The following is a 23,630-nucleotide window of genomic DNA, read 5'->3' as shown; positions in this document are numbered from 1 at the left end:
GATAGATCAAGAAAAGAGATAGATAAAGAAGGGGCCAAGAGGGGGGTGGTAGGAGGGTGGATAGGGAGGAGGGGGGGGGGGATTGGAGTGGGGTGGGGAAAGGGATTGAGGCTGTCGGGCAGAGTCCGGGTAGTTGATCCCCTGACCACCTGGGTAGGGGTGAGTTATTATTATTATTATTATTATTTTTTTAGGACGAGACCATAGATCCCAAACTTTATGTTATTCATCCAATTTTTGATTAAGCTGGGCCGATAGTTGTTCCATTAATTTAACTCTGTTCACTCTTTTTATTACTGTCTGCCTAGATGGCACATTTATGTTCTTCCAAGCAGTTGCTATTGAGCATCGAGCTACAGTGAGCACAAAATTAATAATTCTCCTCACTGGGGTGGGAGCCTCCTCAATGGGCTTAGCCAGCAGGTATACCAAGGAATCTAGAGGGATTCTCAGGTCTGAAATGTCATATAACATATTTTGAATGCGTACCCAGAACTTTTGTATCTGTGAACATGTCTACCATATATGTACCATATCTTCTCTCAGACCGCACCCCCTCCAACATAAATCCGGTGTGCCTGGGAATATCTGGCTCAGCTTACTCGGGGTTAAGTACCATTGGAATAATTTTTTTTATATGTTCTCTTTCGTGGTCGTGCAGATTGAGGTTTTGGCTGCGATTCCCAAATGTCCTCCCAATCTTCTTTATCTATTTCTACATTGAGGTCTTCAGCCCATTTCAGCATACACTGGCGACACACTTTATTCGAGCTCGGCTAGTCCCACGAATTCGGGTATACCCGGGTGTATTGAGGTTTGTGACTGTTTTCTGCCCGAGTGCATTGAGGTATTTTCCAGGCAGGGATTGAAGCATTTTATTCCCGCTGGCTGCAATACTGCACAGTATATATATATATAGTGCATTACAATTCATGAATTTATGCCATCTGGTAGACACGCGAAGCATTGCAGCCTATTAAATCCTAATCATTATCATTTAACAGATCAGCCGCCCGTCAGCCAGGCATGAACCCAGGCTGGGAAGGCAAACGCAACGGGGCTTGTCAGAGGTGAGGAGCGGCGCATTCCAGGTATCTGCCAGGTACATACTGGGTATTTGCTCGAATAAAGTGTGTCGGTGCAGTATAATTATGATTTTTGGGGGTTGTTGTCAAAGTCAGTCCCGTGTATATTCTCGATCTGTCCCTTCTGGTACACACCTGTTTTACATAGTCTTTCAAATTTTGTTAAATTCGGAAAGCTCTTGTTCTGCGATACTGTTAGCAGAAAGTGTCTGATCTGTAGGAAGCAAAAAATTGGGATGTCCTGCGTTTGGTATTTTATTTGTACCTCCTGCAGTGTCATTGGTTTTCCTCTTATCACTAAATCATCTATCGTTGCAATATTGAGGTCTTTAAATTGCCTGAAGGAGTTTTTTAGGCATCCTGGTGGATACTCAGGGTTGTTGAAGATAGGAGTTAATACCGATGGGTTTGAATTTAATGAGTATTTATTTTTATTTTTAGACCAAGTTTCCCACGTGCACCTCATCGACCCTAGCTTCAATCTTCCAGTTGGTCCTTCACTCCCTGCCCCACTCCAAAGGAGCGACAACAGGGAGTGAGGGTAAGCATAGACCGACTCCATCTCCAACCAGCATGTGGATGTTGGGTCATTATTCCACCACACCACTTGTTTTAGCTGGGCCGCGTGATAATATTTGATTGTCTGGGACCCCCATGCCCCCGCCCTCTCTGGGTGACAACATTACCGATCTTGCCATAAATTGGAAGAATTTATTCTGGATATTTTTAAACTCAGCTAATGGAATTTTTATCTGAATTGTTTGGAATAAATATAGAAGTCTTGGTATAATGTTCCTTTTTACTGAGGCTATTCTGCCTATCCAGGAGATCTGAAGATCATTCCATCGCTGGAGATCTATCTTAATTTTTTCAAATAGCGGTGGGTAGTTACTCTTGTAGAGATCCCAGAATGATTTTGTTATTTTGATTCCTAAATATTTAATATTGTTTGAGCTCCACTTATATTTGAAATTTGACTTTAAGAGTTTTATTTCCGGTATTGGGAGATTTAAATTCAAGACTCACGATTTGTCATTATTCATTTTTTACCCGGAAAACTTTGCCAAATTGGTTTAATTGATACTGGAGATTGGGCAGTGATATCATTGGATTAGCCAAAGATAATATAATATCATCCGCAAAGAGATATTTTGTAGTTTGTCTCGTCTATCTTGATTCCTTGAATATTTATATCATCTCTAATTGTGGATGCAAGGGGTTCAATTTATCAGAACACTTTTAGTGAATCAGGACACCATCTGACATTTAGAATGTGTTAAGCATTTAGAGCCGAGGTGCGAAGTAAATATTGTAAGTGACCTATGCAGGCTTCTTAAGGCTTACTCATTTAAAGTGAGTCTAAAACATTGGAATATAGTCTCACCAATCACAAAGTCTCAGACCTCGGTGGAGTCTCGCACCATGAGAATAATTACAGTAGTTTAATAGTGCCATTAAACTGTCACACTCTGGTCCAAACCTCAATCATCTCGAAACGTGTTTAGATCCCTTCACATTCCTGTCGCTTCCATATATCCATGAACCTTTTAATGTAGGAGAAAATTAATTTAGAAGTCACAGCTGCCAAAATAGAAAATAGCAGATGTGATCTGTGGAAGCTACTGTAAGTCTACAGCCTTTTATCGCTCTTCTCACATGCGGCGGACGAATAAATAGGATGAGAGGAAATGCAACTGCAATGGCAGGACCTTAAATCAAGGGTCTTCAACTAGTTTTCCAAAGGGGTCGGTAGGGCCGAAGAGTATTATATAGTTTTATATACAGTAGGTATAACAAGGCTAGAAAATCATTATTCTTCATATGTGTTTAGCACAGTTGATTTTGGTCCGATTGCACTTTTAACATAACAGCATAATACCAATGGCTATTTGCATTTACTGTAGATCATTAAAACAGAACAAATGAAGTCATGACATAACCCAATAGTTTATCTTGTGCTGATCTACAGTATTTCTAATGTTTCATCCTTTTTACAAATTTACTTTTTTTTCTGGATTTTCACTGGTTTATTATTTGTTCTGGAATCAGCCATGATCATGGCAACTTATGTTGTGTTTGTGAATGGTAGGGGCCATTTTTGCTTCCCAGGGAACTTCTATTTCCAAAAATCAACTTCAGAACTAAAAAAAAAAAAAAAAAATGGGTGGGATTGCTAAAATAATCAGCAGAAGGACTTTGTAATCATAGAATAGAAAGGAGACCATTTTATTTCTTATGGCCAGCAGAACAAAATACTCCTTTAAAAGTTACAACACTTGTAAATAACATGGTGAAGCATTAATGATCACCTAGAAATTAACAGGAGCCAAAAACAAATGAAGCATATTTTGCTGTCCTTATCTTGAATACAAAGGGTCAAATATGCCAATGTTCCAACGTTGTGCTTCACGAAGGCACTGTACATGTATACTGTAGCAAAACCCTGGCTCTGTTTTAGCGAATGGACATGCTTATTTCAGAAAGAGTGGAAGTCCCTCCAGCTTTTAGTAGTCCAGTGCTAATTATGGCGACATGTTCACTAGTTTATTTATTTCTATTCAATCCTAGGAAATGATCAGTAAGCAGAAGGCTGAAATGTTCATGTTGGCTAATGTGCAATGTGTTTATAGCCTATAATAATGCTGTCAGTTTCTTAGTAGCTTTATGTTTTTGTAGAAGGCCAGACGCTCAAGTCTTTTGTGTATATTTTATTCCTGACCTAACTGTTACAGTAGTCTTTCTGCAGATCTTAACCATTTCCTCCTTATGTTGTTCTTTGAAAGCTGCAAACTGTTGGTCTTACTGCTAGGAGGTACCTAGTTTTCCTTCAAACTGGCAAGTTTTCTTTGGAGTAGATCATTACCATCCAGCAACTGTCGAGTTTCTGCGACACAATACTTTCTAATTTATTTATTGGCTTTGGCGGTATTTGCCACCCCCCTGTGTTACTATCATGCCGATTGGGTGGCTTCTTCAAAAATACTGGACACAATGGTGAAAGGACCAATCCAAATCATGAAGAGTAGAATCGTTAGGTCTGGGTCCTAGGTCAGGCAGGAGAAGGTAGAAAGGTCAAGGTCACTGTTCCGAGGTCTGGGCTGGAGAAAGCAGGTAGGCGTAGTCACAGGCTGGAATCGGCAACAGGGAGGAACAATGCAGGCAGGATTGGAAAAGATATATAGATGATCTTAATTTAGGAGGGTACAGTAGATACATTAGAACGATTCATCATGTACCTTAATAATAATAACTAAAATTTGAAGTTTACCCATAAATACCGTAATTCAGGTATAGACTTTTTAGACCTCGTCCTGTATGTTGACCAGAACCAAATAAAAACGATGACATTTTTCAAGCAGATCGACTGCAATAACATCATCTTAAAAAGCAGTTGTCATAATCCTCAATGGGTGTCTAGTATACCCTTTGGGCAATTTAGACGAGTCCGAAAAAATTGTTCAGATTTTGAAACATACGAGGTACAAAGAAAAAGAAGATACCCTCATAGTGTAGTTTATAAAATTCAATGTTTTACAAAAAAGGTAAGATATGCACGTACAGAATAAAAAATACAAATGGGCATGTAAGTATAATAACCAATATAGATAAGATGGTCCCACGACTGCTGCACAGGATCCTCAGAGACTCGTCGTCCTCCTTCCAAGGCTCCAATCTTTCCAAGAATGCCAAAGGTGTTCAGCTCCACATCTCTGTTCCTCCAGGGTAACCGGACGACTAGAATGGGTAGAGGGTAACTGCTGAAAAGTAGCTTGCCCCGTTGGTTGTATTCCTCGGGTGCTGCGTGTCTCCACATTTGATCGCCAGCCACTTCGTCCGGATACTGCTCCGTTAAAGGGAGGGACGGGAGTCCCTTGCGTCGATAGGCTAAAACACGGCGTGATGTCCAACGCGTCACAGGCTTTAGCTGATTGCAACCACAACACAGGAGTTGGTTATTATACCTACATGCCCATTTGTATTTTTTATTCTGTACGTGCATATCTTACCCTTTTTTATAAAACATTTCATTTTATATACTACACTATGAGGGTCTTGCATTTTCTTATTTTTCTTTCTATCTAGCTGGTGTTGTCCTGACTATCCAGTACAGCAGCAGACCCTCTATTCATAAGAGAAGTGTAATAGTATATTTTGCATTGTGGTGTTTTTGTAAATTCAATATCACATACACGTTTTATACCCCACTATTAATTTTGTTGTTAACTTCAGTTATTTATCTACGGTTATATATATTCACATTTTGATCACAGGTCTTATATTTCCATTTGATTCATATTATATTTATCTATTACACGTTTTGATGCGCTTAGACATTTTTTGGTTCTGTTCGAGGTACAAGCATCTATACTGGAACAAAGGTTTACTGGGAGAAATTATCCACCCCTAGAAGTAGCGGAGGCTAAGAAAAAAGCGAGAGAAATAGAGAGAAGCCTAACTCTGAACTTAAACCCCAAGAAACCAGATGAAAATATTTTATTCCTTTTGTCACTCAGTTCAATAGTGAGCATTTAAAAATTAATAAAATATGGAACAAACATTGGCATGTTTTAAAAAGTGATCAAATCTTAAAATAATTTTTACCGGAGAGGGCCAAAGTAGTATACACTACAGTAAGTCCAAGAATCTGAAAGACAAATTGGCCCCATGCCTTTTAAAGACAGATGCACCTGACAATACTTGGTTGGGGGAAGAACCAAAAGCGTTTTTCAAATGTTCAAAATGTAAGGCCTGCCAATACGTCAAAGAAAAAACTGATTGCTTCATATCAAATACACCCAAAGAAACATTTAAAATCAAAGAATTTATTATTTGTAAAAGCACATCAGTGATTTACCTACAGTAATACAATGTTCTTCCAGTCTACAATATGTAGGTCGCACCATTAGACCATTACGAGTCAGAATTTTGGAACATATTAGGAACATCACGTTAGGACTGGAAAGTCATAACGTTTCTTTAGACTTCAGAAAGTTTCTCCAGTCTAAACTGAGGAGTTCTGCCATAGAAGAACATACAGATTGTCTGTTCTTCTATGGCAGAACTCCTCAGTTAGGTGCAGGCACTGAGCCCTCTGACACAGACGCTGCTATCTATGCTTAATGACAGAGCAGGCAGCGCTGAGACTCAGCTCCTGCACAGTTTTCACTCATGTATTACCCGATGGTCTAAGGGAGCCTCCTTTTCTAGGCATTATACAGTATATATCTATACTGACAAGCTATACAGGTGCTGTAGAGTATACTTACCTGTGCTGTTGCTCACTACCATTCACTGTTACAGCAGAGTAGCTCTAATCAGGGCTGTTAAGGTACTGTTCATGTTCTACACTTGCTGAGCTGAATTGTTTTTACACTTATACACCAACTACTCTGCACAGTAACTCCCATACAGGGACTTCCAGGTATAGCAATCAGTATACACATGGTGCTCTATATCAGAGATTATGTTTATTTCAATCTACTGATTAAGTCAGTTCACAATTTTATATGGTTAAATAGCACACCTTCAGGTCTGGGGCAGATTATATAGCAACTGCCACCATTTGTCTATATGGTGCTCTATTTAATCTATCACCTAGTGCAGTAGTACACTTTATTATAACTACACTGTGCAATCTCAGCTAGAGCTAGAGGTCTTAACAATATGACCTAGAGCTATAGCTGTTGTGTATCCTTGGGGCAGTCATTTACACTGTTCATTTAACCCTAAGGCAACATAGGTGCATTATCTTATCAAGATTTAAATGACACTCTATTGCTAACTACAGGCTGTGCAATCAACCCACCATTAGCAGTGTCATTTCAATACTATTGCACCAATGCACTACAAGTATATAATTGGCATTCCATATAAGAATAGTACTTATAATCCCTCAATCTAGCTTTCCCCCAGGCTTCCCTAATTAAGGTGGCTGGGGGCTAGTGTACTCAAGCAACATATATGTATTATGTGTATAATTTGTTAATATAATTAATTTGCCATAAGCAGTGCAATATGAACAAAGGAAGGATAATCTTTCATGTTTGTCTGTTAGATTTTATCCTGTTTTAGAAGTCCTTTCCCTGTATGTGTTTTTTAATTAGTTAAGTACATTTTAACTTGGGCACACCGCTGGTAACCAAATCAGAATGTTTTTACCATACCGGATTTGATTGTTAGTTCACGCATTTCCGTGACATAACAATGAACATCCAGCTGGTTGCCATGACAACCAGAGGTATAAATTCACTCCAAGCGGAGGCCTACCTACCACGAAGAAGTTCCTGTGTGGAACGAAACGCGTGTCGGGTGTCGTCATCAGAGCGTGAATAGTGCTACCTCGACGGAGATCTTCGTCGTTTGTAGTTGTGTTACAGTAATAGCTACTTTGTTGCAATAACTGGCTAAATCATGATGTGGGCCATGCAGGAACCCACTAGCTGCAGTTAGGGCATAGTCTGCTGTGAGGCAGCATGTCCTGGGTATAATCTCGTTCACCTATTTAAAGCTGCAGTTGTCTTTTTTTTTTTAATTCATTTTTTTACTTCAATAGTTTCATGTGGGCAATCTCTAATTACCTAAATAACTGTATAGCTGCAGGTCAATTCGTTCTCCATGTATTGATTGGCAAAATTTGGCAAGATCTTTAGAAATGGCATATGTTTTTCTTCTGCTTCTGTCACTCAGTGGAAGCTCATGAATATTCATGAGCACTCCTGCACTGACATGTGCTAGAGGGAGGACAGGGCTGACAAAGGGGTGTGCCAGGGCTTGTGACAGGACATGAAGGGGCAGTGCCTTAGCAAATTCTTGTTAAAATAGAATACAAGAAAATTGGCCTTTCAAAGTTGTTTTTTTCAAAACAGAAAATGCTAAAAGTATTTTTTCTTACTACAGAACTGATTTATTTAAAAAAACACACACATGCAGGATATTGACTGAACTGCAGCTTTAAAGAGATATCGCCATCATAATATTTACTATGCACAGATTTTCTCTGCTCACTGATCACGGGTTAGTACATTTAACCAGCATGGACTACTTTGTTACAACAGTTAGCTTAATTATGTTTCAGTAATAGCTACTTTGTTGCAATAGCTAGCTAAATTATGATGTGGGCTGTGCAGGAACCCACTAGCTGCAATTAGAGCATAGTTTGCAGTCAGGCAGTATCTCTTGGTTATTACCTTTTTTGATCTACATAAAGGGATATTACTACCACAGTAATTATTATGCACAGGTCTTATCTGGCACCACCTATAGTATACTGTCTAGCATTATAGCTGTTGAATGTTGTGGGATATCTGAAGGGACCCACCAGCTTTTGACAGTACCCATGTACCCAGATTGCTCATAGGACTAGGTAAAGGGAACATGAGGAGTGTGTAATGAGTGACTATTCATTCAATTTTCTGCTAAATTGATTTGAGCAGTAATGAAGGGGGGTTCACCACCAGCATAAGTTGACACTTACCTGGTTGGGTGTATCCTCCACTTTTGGTGCTAAAGTGGAGCAGCAACCATACATCTGCATAATATTAACACTTTCTTGTCTATTATAGCAATGTGGTTTATATACAAACATTACACAGATAATATACTGACAGTTAGCCAATGGAGTTTATTATTAGCATTATTAGCTGATTTGACCTGTTTTCATGCATCCCTTGTGAGTGATAATTCACTTATAACTATCCACAGTGCATTCATCCAGACATATGTCCTGTATAGTTATTATACTATTTTTCCAGTGGAAGTAGTTATATATCATTTAGTGAGCCCCTATAAACAGGGACTTCACACACAAAGTAGCCTAACACACGACACGCTATTTGTTTGAGGTTTTAATTCAAATTTAATTTGTTTTCTAAATAAAATGTTGTTATTTTGTTCAATTAGTGGAGTTGTGTGCGTCACATGGGATCTTTCTCTGCCTACACATTTGTTCTACAGTAATGACACACAGAATAATTTATTGTGTGAAGCAGATTGTTGTTAAATGACCTATTCCTGGTATATTGGTATTATTGACTGTTTCTGGAGCTAAAAAAAACTATTTGTTTTTGTAACAATGTTCTATGCTTGTTTTTTTTTGTTTTTTTACAGTTCTGTTGGTTTAGCTAAAGCTGCCCTAGAAGCTATCAATGGATTCAACCTTTTTGGAAATCAGGTAAGCGAATATATATATACATTTAAATGGTTAAAAGCTCACTCCATGGCATCTCCAACTATCAGGGGAACTTGCCTGCATGCAGTGTGATTGTGACAAATCTATTACAGAGTGCTTTTCCTGGTAATGTACAGGTTAATAAAAGCTTCAATCAGACTTAGAACTTTTGCAACTTATATTGACAGATTTATTATAAATCATTCTTCCTGGCAATGCACAGGTTATTAAGAATTTATATTAGTGTAGGGACCCTTGAAACGTGGTCTGCCGTAAAGTTTGGCTCAAGGGCTTACAACAATTTGGCCAAAATGTTAAACTAAAAGACCATTTTATTTATTAGTTATTTATACATGTATATTTAGGCACTGTACCGTATATAAGTTTTTCTGGATGTGCACTGAGCTTTGTCTGTGTTTTATGTTATGTCTCTGGTTTTAAGAATATATATATATATATATATATATATATATATATATATATATATATATATATATATATATATATATATATATATATATATATATATATATTGGTTATTATCAGCCGCTTCACGGTAAAGTTCAATATGCTAACACTACCAATATGCAGTGTTATATATTGTTAACAATATTCCAACTTTGTTATTGTAACCTTTCTAATCTAATTTATTCCACTTTTCTCTGTTCCCATTCATTCAAAATGTTACTGCAGTGCTCATCTCCTGTCGCCTTTGCCCTTTAACTGCAAACCCCATCTATGCAGATCTCTTCCTCAGCCCCCTATTGCTGGAGTCAAAGTCCTAGTCATCATAATTAAAAGTCTTCTCCACTCAAACCCTGTCTGCATCCAATAACTCATGTGGTCTAAACTCTGTCCAATGTTTACACCTCTCTGCCATCTACTCCTCTAGCCCAGACAACAGTGGAATGCTCAGCCCTGCACCAGATGACTATCCATCACAGTTCACACATTGAAAGCCTTAAAACTCCCATCCTAACCTTTTTGCTGCTATAAGGTCTACAGCACCAGAGTGCCATTGACCTTTGAGGTCATGAACGGAGCAGGTGGTCCTCTTTATCATTCTGATCAGGTTCATAGAAACAAGCAAAAGTGTCAGGGCCAGCCATTGTGACAGGAGAGAAGGAGCGTCTCAGTGAGTAAAGACACTGACTGGCACTGAGTTTGAAGCAGGGGAATCTGGTTAAATTCCCGGTGTCGCCTCCTTGTTACCTTTATCTCACTGTGCCTCAGGCACCAAAAACATAGATTGTAAGCTCTACGGGGCAGGGAATGTGTCTGCACAATGTCACTGTAAAGTGCTACATAAAAACTAGCAGCGCTATAGAAGAACAAACAATTAATAATAATATAATCATCATCATCCTGAGAACGTCATAAGGGCACACATAGTTCACAAACTAATTGAATTGTAGATTGGTGGCTTTTGCCGCTGCTTCGCAGCCCATTTTTCTATGCTGCTGTCTATAAGGATCTCACAATATGGCTGCCAAGGCAGGACATTGCCTCTACCAACATGGCTGCCGAGGGAGGAAGTCAGCCTCCGTCTACCCATTTTTTCTGTGCATCCCCGGCTGATCCCTCTTCGGCACCCATCCCTCCGGTCCAGCAAGCGACACCCATTCCGGTGGTTCTCAAGGAGCCAACTATTCCCAATCCTGAACACTATGCTGTCTCCCCCTCTGGCTGCAGGGGGTTCCTGAATTAGTGCCAGATACACTTTGATTTACAACCATCCTCCTTCAGTTCCCATTGCTCTCAGGTGGTATTTATCATTTCTCTCCTGGTTGGTGAAGCTCTGGCATGGTTATCACCTTTTGTATGAGAGGAGTTCTCCCCTCATTCACGATTCTGCAGCCTTCATCCAGGCTTTCCAAAGGGTCTTCCACACTCCAGGTCGGGCAATCACTGCCAGAGCCACCCTTATGTGAATTCAACAAGGGAGTCACCGGTAGGCTGCTACGCAGTCGAATTCTGGACATTGGCTGCGGAGACCGACGAGAATGAGGGCGATAAATACACAGATACCCAGTAAGCTCATATAAACCCCCATAATTACTACAAATATCTATCTATCTAGATAGATAGATAGATATATAGAGATATATATATATATATAGATATATAGATAGATACACAGTTGTGTAAAAAAGAAAGTACACCCTCTTTGAATTCTATGGTTTTTACATATCAGGACATAATAACAATCATCTGTTCCTTAGCAGGCCTTAAAATTAGGTAAATACAACCTCAGATGAACAACAACACGACATATTACACCGTGTCATGATTTATTTAACAAAAATAAAGCCAAAATAGAGAAGTATACCTTATGATTCAATAGCTTGTAGTACCACCTTTAGCAGCAATAACTTGAAGTAATCATTTTCTGTATGACTTTATCAGTCTCTCACATCGTTGTGGAGGAATTTTGGCCCACTCTTCTTTACAACGTTACTTCAGTTCATTGAGGTTTGTGTGCATTTGTTTATGCACAGCTCTCTTAAGGTCCAGCCACAGCATTTCAATCAGGTTGAGGTCTGGACTTTGACTGGGCCATTGCAACACCTTGATTCTTTTCTTTTTCAGCCATTTTGTTGCAATTTGCTGGAGTGCTTGGGATCATTCTCCTGTTGCATGACCCAATTTCGGCCAAGCTTTAGCTGTCGGACAGAAGGCCTCACATTTGACTCTAGAATACTTTGGTATACAGAGGAGTTCATGGTCGACTCAATGACTGCAAGGTTGTGGCTGCAAAACAAGCCCAAATCATCACCCCTCCACCACGTGCTTGACAGTTGGTATGAGGTGTTTGTGCTGATATGCTGTGTTTGGTTTTCACCAAACGTGGCAATGTGCATTATGGCCAAACATCCCCACTTTGGTTTTGTCTGTCCAAATGACAGTGTTCCAGGAGTCTTGTGGTTTGTTCAGATGCTACTTTGCAAACCTAAGCCATGCTGCCATGTTCTTTTTAGAGAGAAGAGGCTTTCTCCTGGCAACCCTTCCAAATAAACCATACTTAACTGTATAGACATCCCGGCAGACCTAGAGGGACTGATCGCACTCTGCATCTCTTTGGACATCTAGAGGCAGGACCTGCAAATCTTGTTTGTTCTACCGGAATCTCGTCCTCAGAACCCCCTTCTGGCCCAACTACCGTTAAGGAGGAGCCCATGGAGTTGGGGGGTATGCAGCTTTCGGAAGAGACAAAGCTCCTCTGACATACAACGGGTTGTGTCTCTACTGCGGTGAGAAGGGGCATATAGCTCGATCCTGTCCCAAAAAGCACCAAAGTCTAGAGAATAAGGGAGGACCTTCTCTGAGCACATCTTATTTCTTTTTTCTGTCCTCCTTCCCCCAGCAGTCTGATGTTATCCATCCACCTCTCCTGGCATGGATGTTGTGTGTCACCCGGGCATTTGTGGATTTGGGGACTGCAGGCTCCTTCGTGGAACGGGCCTTTGCTCATCGCACCGGCATTCCTCTCAAAAATAAATATTTTCCTATTACTATTGTGACTCTGGACGGCTGGGGCCCGGGATTATCCTTCAGGAGACACTTCTCCTCACAGCTACTCGTTCATCACGAGTCCATCCAGCTGAACGTGATTCACTCCCCAGGCACGGACATTATTCTGGGACTCTCATGGCTGCGAGTCGACTGATAATCGGGCCAGGTGATAGCATGGGCCTCCTCTTGTACAGTAGGTCCAAGTGTCTGGTTATCCCACACTCCTTGGGGAACCTTCATTGCTCCGAACCAGAGGCGGTGACAAATCTTCCTCCAGCAAACAAGGCTTTTCAGGACGTTTTCATCCTTTTAACTGTCCCATCATTCTGGAAGATTCTGGAAGGCCTTTTTCGCCGTTTGGACATTGACCTTCATTTTTCAATCGCCTACCACCCACAGTCCAATTATTAGATGGAGAGGACCAATCAAATGTTAGAACAGTTCCTCTGGTGCTATGTCTCTGAGCAGCAGGACGATTGGGTGGATCTGCTGCCTCTGGCAGAATTTGCCATGAACTCTCTGTCCCAAGAGTCCTTGAAGTGCTCTCCCTTCTTTGTGGCTCTAGGGTATAACCTGACTACCTTTCCTCGCGACTACCCCATTGTAGGGGTTCCTGCAATAGATACCAGGATCGATGACCTACTTTGAAAAGGCATTCAGGCGACTCTTCAAATGGCAGCAGGGACACAGAGGAGAAACGCGTACAAACGTAGGAGCCCATCACCCGAATACCAAATTGATGATACGGTCTGGCTCTCAACACTAAATATTCATTTGTTAGCCCTCTGTGAAATTAGGACCATGTTTTATCAGTCCTTAACAGGATTTCCCGGAGAGTGAATGAGGTGTCCTTCCAGCTGGAGCTCCCCGCAGCACTTAAGATCCCCTCCACATTTCACGTATCCCTGCTAAAACCGGCCATCCGGTACTAGTTTTCCAGGACACTAACTCCTGCTCCGGTTTCCGAGGATGGTCAGCCTGAATATGTTGTCCAGAAACTTTTGGACTCCCGTGTCTCCAGAGGGTCTCTTCAGTACCTGATCGACTGGAACGGGTACGGCCTGGAGGAGAGAAATTGGGTTAGGGAATCAGATGTCCACTCTCCAGCCTTGGTCAAGATATTCCACAGGGTTTTTCCTGCCAAACCTGCTCCTGGGCATTCAGAGTCTGCCCCTCTCCTCCTTGCATGTGCAAGGTTCTGTTTCCTTAAACTTCTGCTGTAACCCTATCTTGCCTACCTTGTTCCTCCCTATTGCCTATCCCAGCCTGTGACCACGACCAACCTTCTTTCTCCATCCCTGACCCCTAAACAGTGACCTCGATCATCCTGCAGTACCTTCTCCTGACCTCGGACCCAGACCTCACGATTCTACTCTTCGGGATTCGGATCCCATGTACGGGTCAGTTTCTACTCTCCACCTCTGCCTAGCGGGTCTGTCTCCTGGACAGTACACAGCGACGTATGCGATCATAACACTGTCAATCCTTAGACGCCATTTCCCATGTTTTAAGAAACCATTGTTTCCCAAGCATCTTCCTTTACTGTATTAACTGACACCACTTCTGGAGGTGAACTGCTCCATGAATCTACTATTCTTTTTAGAGAGGAAGTACACCTCTTATTGTAGCATTCCTCTTTTCTCCTCTGTACCTTAATGATGGCCTTGATGTATTAAAAAATTTCTCTTCTATCCCCCCCTTGTTCCCGCCTCTGTGTACTCATTGAGGTCTTTTAATCCCTCTACCGGTTCCCTTTAAACCTCCTATTTCCTTTCCTCCTTTAAATATTCTTACCAGAAGGCTCTCTTTTTCTACCAGCATGTAATTGTATTGTATGTCTTTATTTATATAGCGCCATAAATGTACAGTACATAGCGCTTCACAGTAGTAATACACATGGTAATCATATAAATAACAAATAATATAAATAACAGGTCATGAGAATAAGTGCTTCAGACATAATAGTAACATTAAGGAAGAGGAGTCCCTGCTCTGAGGAAAATACAATCGAATTGGTAGATAGGGAGAACGTACAGAGACAGTAGGAGGGAATTCTGGTAAGTGTGTCTGCAGGGGGCCAAGCTTTATGTATCATGTGTCCAGTATTATCCACAGTATTATTCATATGCCTCTTTAAGCAAGTGTGTCTTAAGGTGGGTCTTAAAGATCGATATAGAGGGTACTAGTCGGGTATTCAGGGGAAGGGCATTCCAGAGATGCGGGGCAGTCAGTGAGAAAGGTTTAAGGCGGGAGAGGGCTTTAGATACATAGGGGGAGAAAGAAGACATCCTTTAGAAGAACACAAGAGTCGGGATGGTGCATAACGAGAAATTAGGGCTGAGATGTAAGGAGGGGCAGAAGAGTGTAAAGCTTTAAGAGTGAGGAGGAGAATTGAGAGTGAGATGCGGGATTTGATCGGAAGCCAGGAGAGGGATTTCATGAGGGGAGACGCTGAGACAGATCTAGGAAAGAGTTTAGCGATTCTTGCAGCAGCGTTTAGGATAGATTGTAGGGCAGACAGGTGAGATGTAATCATTTATTCTGTTTTCCTGCCCTACCTTTCACCTCCTATTGCACTAAACTGTGGCAGAAGATGCCACCTTTCTATGAAATAAAGTAGCAAAAAGGTTGAAAAAGGGATCATGGTAATCGGGGACCCCAGGATACCAGGGATAAAGAACTCACCAGATTTTGTATAAAAATAGAAACATACTGTATTGGGTCATGTTAAAAAAAAAAAAAAAAAAAAAAAAAAAACACGAACAAAAACGGGATAGAACTCTCCTCCCATGCGTTTCACACCAATAGTCACTTTCTCAAGAATGAAATAAGCTAATATAAAAATGGCAAATGATAAACTAATAGTCAATTAACACAGCACTATAGTATAGTCCTATAATACTTCAGTGTTACCTTTGCTATGACCTATGAACAAGTAGTATTCTCCAAAACGAAGGAGCGGAGGACGACACCGAAAATAGGAAAGAACAGAAATAAAACAATAGCACAATAACGTTGGAACATATATGTGATGGGATCTTGCTGTATCTTCTGAAGTATCTACTCATATTTTCTTAAATAAAAAGGGTGCATCTCAATTGGTGGCCATATCTTCGTGTGTGATCTGATGGATGCAGGTCATCTCAAGGAAGATGGAGAATAAAGACACAATAGATTAGACGGTACAAAAAATGTGTATATTTACATCTTTCAAATCTCACGATTGCACACATACACAAGTTACAGCCTTTGAAGCATTAAAAAAAACAATTCAGTTCAAAAACGGGATATGCCAGCGTCTCACGCAATTATTCCGTCTATGCTTCCTGTAGCAGGTGCCCGGGACAAGGACTGTCTCCTCTCAGCCCCTGGACTGTAGGCCAAGGGTGCTCAACTCCAATCCTCAAGCCCCTCCAACAGGTCAGGTTTTCAGGATATCCCTGCTTCAGCACAGGTGGCTCAATCAGTCCCTGCTTCAGCACAAGTGGCTTAATCAGCAGCTCAGTCTTTGACTGAGCCACTGATTGAGCCACCTGTGCTGAAGCTGAGATATCCTGCACCCTGACCTGTTGAGAAGGCCGGGAGGGGGAGGGATGGAGTTGAGCACTCCTGCTTTAGACTATGAAAAAGTAGGTCGATACATTTTGTTAAGCCAATTTTTTTTAAAGCATGTATTAATTAGCTTATAAAGAGCTCACATATTTTGAAACACAATTGAAACCGAACTAGCAGCCACATCCGAATACAGTCTAACTTTGAAACTAGTTTAAAATATAATTGTGTTTTAATTCCCAACAAATTAATGAGCCCGGTTTTTTTTATCGGTCGAAGCAACGCTTTTGCCCGTTTATCCCACAAGATGCAATTTTTTTGTTTTGGATTTAAAAGATTAAGAAGCACGGCAAATTTCGATCCATCTGCTGAGAAAGCCAGAAGATCTCGGTGGCAAATAGTACATATTATGAATTCGTTCATGTGCTTCAAGCTTATAGAATATTAGTGAGTCGCATCTGCCACGGGAATCCAATGTATAAACTTGTAGGTTTCAAAGGCAGCGGTTCTGTGTCTTTGAAGTTCTCTGCTGCAGCCTCTAGAAGGGAGAAACAAAGCTGTTTGAGATGGAGCAGTATGATATTTTAAAGGAGATATCTCTGCTTTGAAACCAGCATATCTGCGATTTGGAATATTCTGAGTTCCCACGAGCAATATTTTACTCAAAAAGCTGTTTTGTTTTAATTCAGCAGTAGCCTTAAAAATAGGTATTTTCTTTTACAAATAATGCATTAGGAGAGTAGCTTTTTGTGCCTTTTCATTTGTTCGTTTGAAATTGTCTGTTTGACAGAAGCAGGAACATAATGGCCTTCCATTGTAAAGTATAACATACTGTGTGATTGGATGCAAACTTTAGTAGTCAACATTCATAAGTATTACCCTTTCTTTAAAAAATCAACAGTGTTACATTATGAAGCAGCGCCAAGCTTAACTTTATACTTCCAGCTGAAAAACGTATTGTAATTGACGGGAAAAGCACAAATCTCATAGTGCAAATCTTCTCAGGTACATATAAAAAGTGGAAAAAAAGGAAGAAAAAATAGTGCAATATATTTGTACTCATGTAAAGGTAATATAGGATGCACTTACAAAACGGAAGAGAAATACAGGCAGTAGGACCACCCAGGATTCATGCAAGTATTCAACGCCGTCCTGGAGTTTGCGCCATCCACCCCCTCTCTCGCCTCCTCCCGCGTGCATGCGAGTGATGTCACTTTCGGAAATGACCGCCGTCGCAGATCACTCTGCACCACGGAGCTACGAGGCTGGATAGTAAATAATTCCTATAAGTGGTAGGTTCGCTGCTCTCCTGGTAAAGTGCCCAACGCGTTTCATTCATGGGGAACTTCCTTGCTTGTAATTGGAGGAAGAAAAACTTATTGTAATTAGCACATATATCTACTATACCCAACTGTACTGTACTATACACACACAATTCCAGTTTTACCAGAATGTGTAGTTTGTTCTTTACATAAAGTTTTGGTAAGAAAATGGGGAAGATCTTATTATTTTGTGTTGTGTTGGCAGGATAATTATCTTAAAGAGATTCGTGAGAGAGGACAATAATTACCTGATAATATTCAATTGAAATGGACCCAAGAAATGGGCTGATTTTTACACAATTAAATAAGCAAACATATTATTTTAGTGGGAATTTAATCTTTTTAAGGAAGCCAATTACATTGTTATTTTAACAACTAATTTTTTGTCACCTATGTGTTACCTCCCCATTAATAAGCAGAAATACAACAGCAATTCCAATGTTGCATTGATTAGGTTTGAGTTATGAAGTGAACAATCACAATGATGGATAATGATGACCAAAATAGTATAACATTAGAATGTATTCTAAGGTTCAGATCTATCAACGGTCAAATTTTTCATTGTGAAATTCTCCAATAGTTTTTTTGTCTAGGGGGAAATATTGGTATAATAGCATTTTTTTGGTGTCTCCTAAAAAAAATCTTGTTAAATACTTAACCCTCAGCCCTGTGAAGTAACACGCAATTTGCGTTCGTTTTATGTATTAGGAGGACTGTAACTCACGGTCAAGAAGGGTATCCGGCCTGCTAACTGTGGGCCCTTCCCCCTCCCTCTCCCCCGCTCCCAACTTAGGACGGAGGGGAAGCGCTGTTGCGAGCCAATTGAGCTTCCCCGCGCATGCCTACTGCCCTGGGCAGCAGCCGTGGAATTAGCCCGCAAGTCTCGCCCAAACCCCCCCCCAGCCGCCCACATCCCGAGCCCACCTACCGCCCCCAGCAGCTGCTGCGGGGATATCGGGGGCAGGGGGAAGTGTCTGGCAGGCAAGGAAGCAGCACCCACCCGGTCAAGGTCAGTCATCCACCCAGTCACTCAGTCACCCGCCCTCACCCATCCAGTCACTGTCACCCAGTCACTGTCACTGTCAGCCACCCACCCAGTCACCCACCAACCCAGTCACTTTCCCACCAACCCAGTCACTCAACCCAATCACATACCCAGTAACCCACCCAGTCACTTACCCAAGTCACTTACCCACCCAGTCATTCACTCACTCACCCAGTCAGTCACCCACCCAGGCAAGGTCACCCACCCACCCAGTCAAGGTCAAGTCAAGGTCACCCACCCATTCAATGTCAAGTCAAGGTCGACCACTCAGTCACGGTCACCCACCCAGTCAAGGTCAAGTCAATGTCCAGTGTCAATGTCACCCACCCATCCAGTCAATGTCACCCAGTCACTCACCCACCCAGGCAGGCAGTCACCCACCCAGGTAGACAGTCGCCTTTCTTTTGTTGAAAATATAAAAATAAACGGATTGCATTGTAATGTTTTTTTCCGTATTACAATAAGAAAACAGTTAAGTAAAAGTTGCGCCCTAAAAAATATTTTTTCCTGGTAGGTGCGCTATGGGTTTCGGTGGGCGGGGGGGTTTCTGCTCCTTTCATTTGTCCTGGGCCCCATGATTTCTGTTGGCCCTGTATATGAATACACACTTTTACTTAATAAACTTCAGTTTATTTTGGCAGTTGGCATTCTTTTTATTTTTGTTAATCCTTCAAAGTGTAAACCCGGTTAACTTGGGGTATGCTGTTGACAACCAAATATCTTTCATCAAGGGTGATCATGTGAAGACATGTCTATACAATTCATGTGGGGGTTGTTTTTCTTTTCTTTTTTTCTTCAAACACTGCTGTGAAAATTGCATTCCTTATTTGCTTCAGTTTTGTCTTCCACATTTGGTGTAATTCAATGAAAGGGAAAATGCAATTGTGTATTGAGCAGTGTCCACCGGTAATGGTTCCTGGCAGTGATGAAAAACACATTAGGATGGGGAGAGAAAAATGGAAATCAGGCATTTCTTTATGATAAGCAGCTACAGTACATGGGGGCAGCGAAGAAGTCTGTTCCTGACAGAGTTATAGATGGTAATAATAGTAATGAATAGGGACAATCTCCTGGCACATGATGTGTCAGAGAATATGTAAAGGCTCCACTCATCTGTAACGGAATGTTCTGAAGGGAAAATCAAAGAAATAAGAAGATGACCATCCGGATGCCGACTCTGATAGAACAAGTACACCACGGGTAGCTAACTCCAGTCCCCAATGACCACCAACTGATCAGGTTTTCAGGATATCCCTGCCTCAGCACAGGTGGAGCAGCCTACGACTGAGACATTGATTGAGCCACCTGTGCTGAAGCAGGGATATCCTAAAAACCTGAACTGTTGGTGGCCCTTGATAACTGGAGTTGGCCACTCCTGCCATACGCTGTCTGGCATCAGATACATATAACATCTGACCACACATTTCATTATCCTGGTGACTACATATGAACATTTTATCACATAGGAGTGAGGCTACTAATGCAAGTCACATTGAAAAACGCAAAGGATTGACGAGACGATGCCAAGTTGGACACAACCAGGTGTTGTGTATTTTGCCCACTGGACACACCACTATTCGTTTATTTCTGTCCTAGGAGGAAATGCTCCTTTAAAGCACTTATCTTGTTTGCTGATGGATAGTTGTGATTGCTTTCAATTCTTTGCATGGTCAGTGTTTTCTCCTCCTAGTGCGTGCAGAAACGCACACAAATTTACATAATTAATTTGTTATCTTGTCAGGGGGAAAAAAATGCATCGAGTGTTCAGTATTGATCACGCAGACACAATGAATGGGAAGCGCCCGATTGAGTGGCGTTTGGTAATTGACTTTTGTGCATCCCTGAAGGTAATGAATTGCTTTACTTCTCGCCTCTGCAGGGCTGTTCCTGGTCTGTCATATTTGTGGATTGTGATGCCCATAACCGGAACAGACAAACTCTCTGTTCATTGCTACCCAGGGAGTCGCGATCCCATGTAAGTCAATACAATTAAGGTTAAAAGCATCATGAAGAAAAATGATAATGCATTAATACAGTTTCTCAGTCTTTATTGCTATTTCCGTAGCCTTGTAATAAGTGAGGCTCTTTTTACCTGGGTGAAATGGGATCCCGCTATTCAATGTTTATGGGTAATGAATTTGCAGAGAGGACGTTAAGGAATAAATAGTTTAGGAGCAAAGTGTAAAATCATCATTTATTCACTTGTCTGTGCATGACCTTGTTTTCTTTCTTTTTTCCTCCTACATTATTATAATGCCACAATATTTTTATTTTCTGTGCTCCAACTTGTTTTTATTCTAACCAACAATTCTCTCGGTCAGAAAGTGTTAAAGAGTCTTAAAAAAAAAAACACACACAATTTATATATATATATATATATATATATATATATATATATATATATATATATATATATATATATATATATATATATATATATATATATATATATATATAAATTTGCACCCACACATAAATTGCAGCCCGGGCTGCACACTGCCCAGAGACTGGCATGTTTCTGCACCAACAGGAGACCAGCTGTCCAGCACAGACCGTCGCTTTCCTGTCAACCAAGTCTGGGAAAGAGCTATGTCACTATCCTGTAGGGACCGTACCTGCCCTGGCTCTGTGCCAACCTGTAGCTGCTCTGCTATACTCCTGACTCTCCTCCCTGGCTGCCTATCTACCCACAGCCCCTCCTTTGGAAACCCTGGGGAATCTGTCAGAAGGGTCACTCCTGGCCAGTCAGAACAAGGGACCTTCTGCCTACCTAGCCCATCCATAGCTTCTGCCAGCTGCCTGACCCCCCACTGACCTATCTCCCCCTGCTCCACGGTGTCTCCCTGCCTAGCATCCCCTAGGCCCAGCACCTCAGCCTGCTGCTTACCTCCCTGCAGCCCACCTGCACTCCGCTCTCCCCTGGGCAATCCTAACCCAGACACTGGAACTGTGCACCTACCTCCCTGACCTTGTGCACCTACCTCCCTGACCTTGTCTCCCCCTTACCAGGGATGAGCTCAGGGGCATCTCTCCAGATGCAACCGCCTTAGCTTTTGGCTGGCAGGTATCCCTGGGGTGGCACAAGCTGGCCACTGCCCAGGATACCCCCAGCCCATAGCCAGGCTGCAACAGGGGGTTGCTGATCTGAGACACCCCCTGAGGCTCTGCCAGGGTAATGGGAAATTCTAGCTGCAATACCTGCTGCTGTCCCTCCCCGGCTACCACTAGCCCTTCTTCTCCCACTGATATCTGATGCTGGCTACCTACCTGCAGCCTCCCCTCACTCTGCTTCTCCCTAGCTAATCCTAGCCTGGATCCTAGGGACACCTGAGTGAGGCCATCTCCCTGACACTGTCTCCCCATTACCGGAGATGAGCTCAGGGTTGCTGGTGCAGATGCACCCACCTTAGCTCCTGGCTGGCAGGTAATCTGGGGGTGGTCTAACTTTGCCACTACCCCTGATACCTCCAGCCCATAGCAAGGCTGCAACAGTGGGGCTCTTAACCGAGAGTCCCCTTGCTGCTCTGCCAGGGTAATGGGGAAATCTGGCTGGCTCACTTGCTGCCTTCCCTCCCCGGTTCCCACTGGCCCACCCAACCCTCTCCCAGGCAATCCTACCCTAGAGCTGGGTGCTAACGCGGCTAGCCCCTCTCCCTGAAGCTGTGCCCCCATTACCGGAGGTGAGCTCAGGGTTGCTGGTGCAGATGCACCCACCTTAGCTTCTGGCAGGCAGGTAATCTGGGGGTGGTCTAACTTTGCCACTACCCCTGAAATCTGGGGGTGGTCTAACTTTGCCACAACCCCTGATACCTCCGGCCTATAGCCAGGCTGCAACAGTGGGGCTCTTAACCGAGAGTCCCCTTGCTGCTCCGCCAGGGTAATGGGGAAGTCCAGCTGCCCTACAAGCTGCCCTTCCTTCCCCTCCCCTGGTACCCCTATCTCCTACCACCCCCCGGTCACCCCTATAGTGAAACAACAGGGTACAGTCATAGGGAAAAATAAGTCAGGGTCAGTCTGCGACTTGGTCTGGCTTACCTCGCTGGTCCCCGCAGAGACCGCCGTCTTCGTTGGTCCCAATTGCAGGGGGACTGGAGTGGCCGCCGCCGGCACCATCTGGGCTGGGCAGCAACGGGCCGCTGTCGCGACAGCGCCCGGGTTGGGTGCAGGAAAAGGGTCACAGGTCTTTGTGGAGGAACACAGCTCCATGCAAACTTGGTAAAATAACCCCCTCCCGCAATCCCTGTCCCTCCCCCCACTCGGAAAGGGCTCCGGCACTTTGCCGGAACTGCGGCTCTTCTGCCGCCGTCGCCACCATGGGCGAACCCCGGGTAGCTGCCGCAGCAGTACCCGGCTTTGATGCAGGGTCGCCGGCGTGGATTGTGGGGCTCCGGTCATCGCTGGGAATCGACCGACTCCGCCAAACAATGTGAAACACCCACCTCCCGCACACCCCAACCCTCCCCCCAAATAAAATTGCCGGAGTGGCGGCTCCTTCTCTGCCGCCGCCACCGGTTCTCCGCCGGGATCAGGTGGATGGCCGTCGCTCTCCGCCGCTGTTGCTGATGCAGCCCGTCCAGGTTCTCCAGGAGACGTCCCGAGGAGGGTTGTCGCCCTGGCTGGGCGGGAGCCATCAGAGGATGCCGCTAACTGGGTCATCTTTTCCGCAGCTCGTGAGCGCTGGCCCTGAGGGGCTGCTTCGGTCAGGGCACCGGGCATTATTGTGGCCCGTTTGGTGGCAGTGCCGCAGCGCCTGCCGGAGCTTCTCCGCCACCGGTGCACTAACCCCAGCAAGGGGCAACGGAGTCCAGAGCGGAGTTGCTTGAGCGCCGGGCTCTGGGAGGGGATAAGCGGGTCGGTGTGGTACCAACGCCAGGAACTGAGTCCACTTCGCCGGGAACCACGTCTTGCCCAACGCACACACCAGTGCTAGCTCTTTCAGGGAAAAT

At 43.0% G+C, this 23,630-nt stretch overlaps 1 protein-coding gene across 1 annotated transcript in view; it reads left to right on the top strand.

The window, feature by feature from the left end:
- Window positions 1-23,630, top strand: part of PHKB (phosphorylase kinase regulatory subunit beta) — a 420,515-nt gene that overhangs the window by 160,241 nt on the left and 236,644 nt on the right. The window contains exons 10-11 of the mRNA XM_075577209.1: window positions 9,192-9,255; window positions 20,564-20,659. Coding sequence (XP_075433324.1) covers window positions 9,192-9,255; window positions 20,564-20,659 — 160 coding nt within the window. The remainder of the gene's footprint in view (window positions 1-9,191; window positions 9,256-20,563; window positions 20,660-23,630) is intronic.

This window comes from Ascaphus truei, chromosome 19 (genome assembly GCF_040206685.1).
Source record: "Ascaphus truei isolate aAscTru1 chromosome 19, aAscTru1.hap1, whole genome shotgun sequence".
Classification (NCBI taxonomy): domain Eukaryota; kingdom Metazoa; phylum Chordata; class Amphibia; order Anura; family Ascaphidae; genus Ascaphus; species Ascaphus truei.
This window is presented reverse-complemented; position numbering and strand designations above follow the sequence as displayed.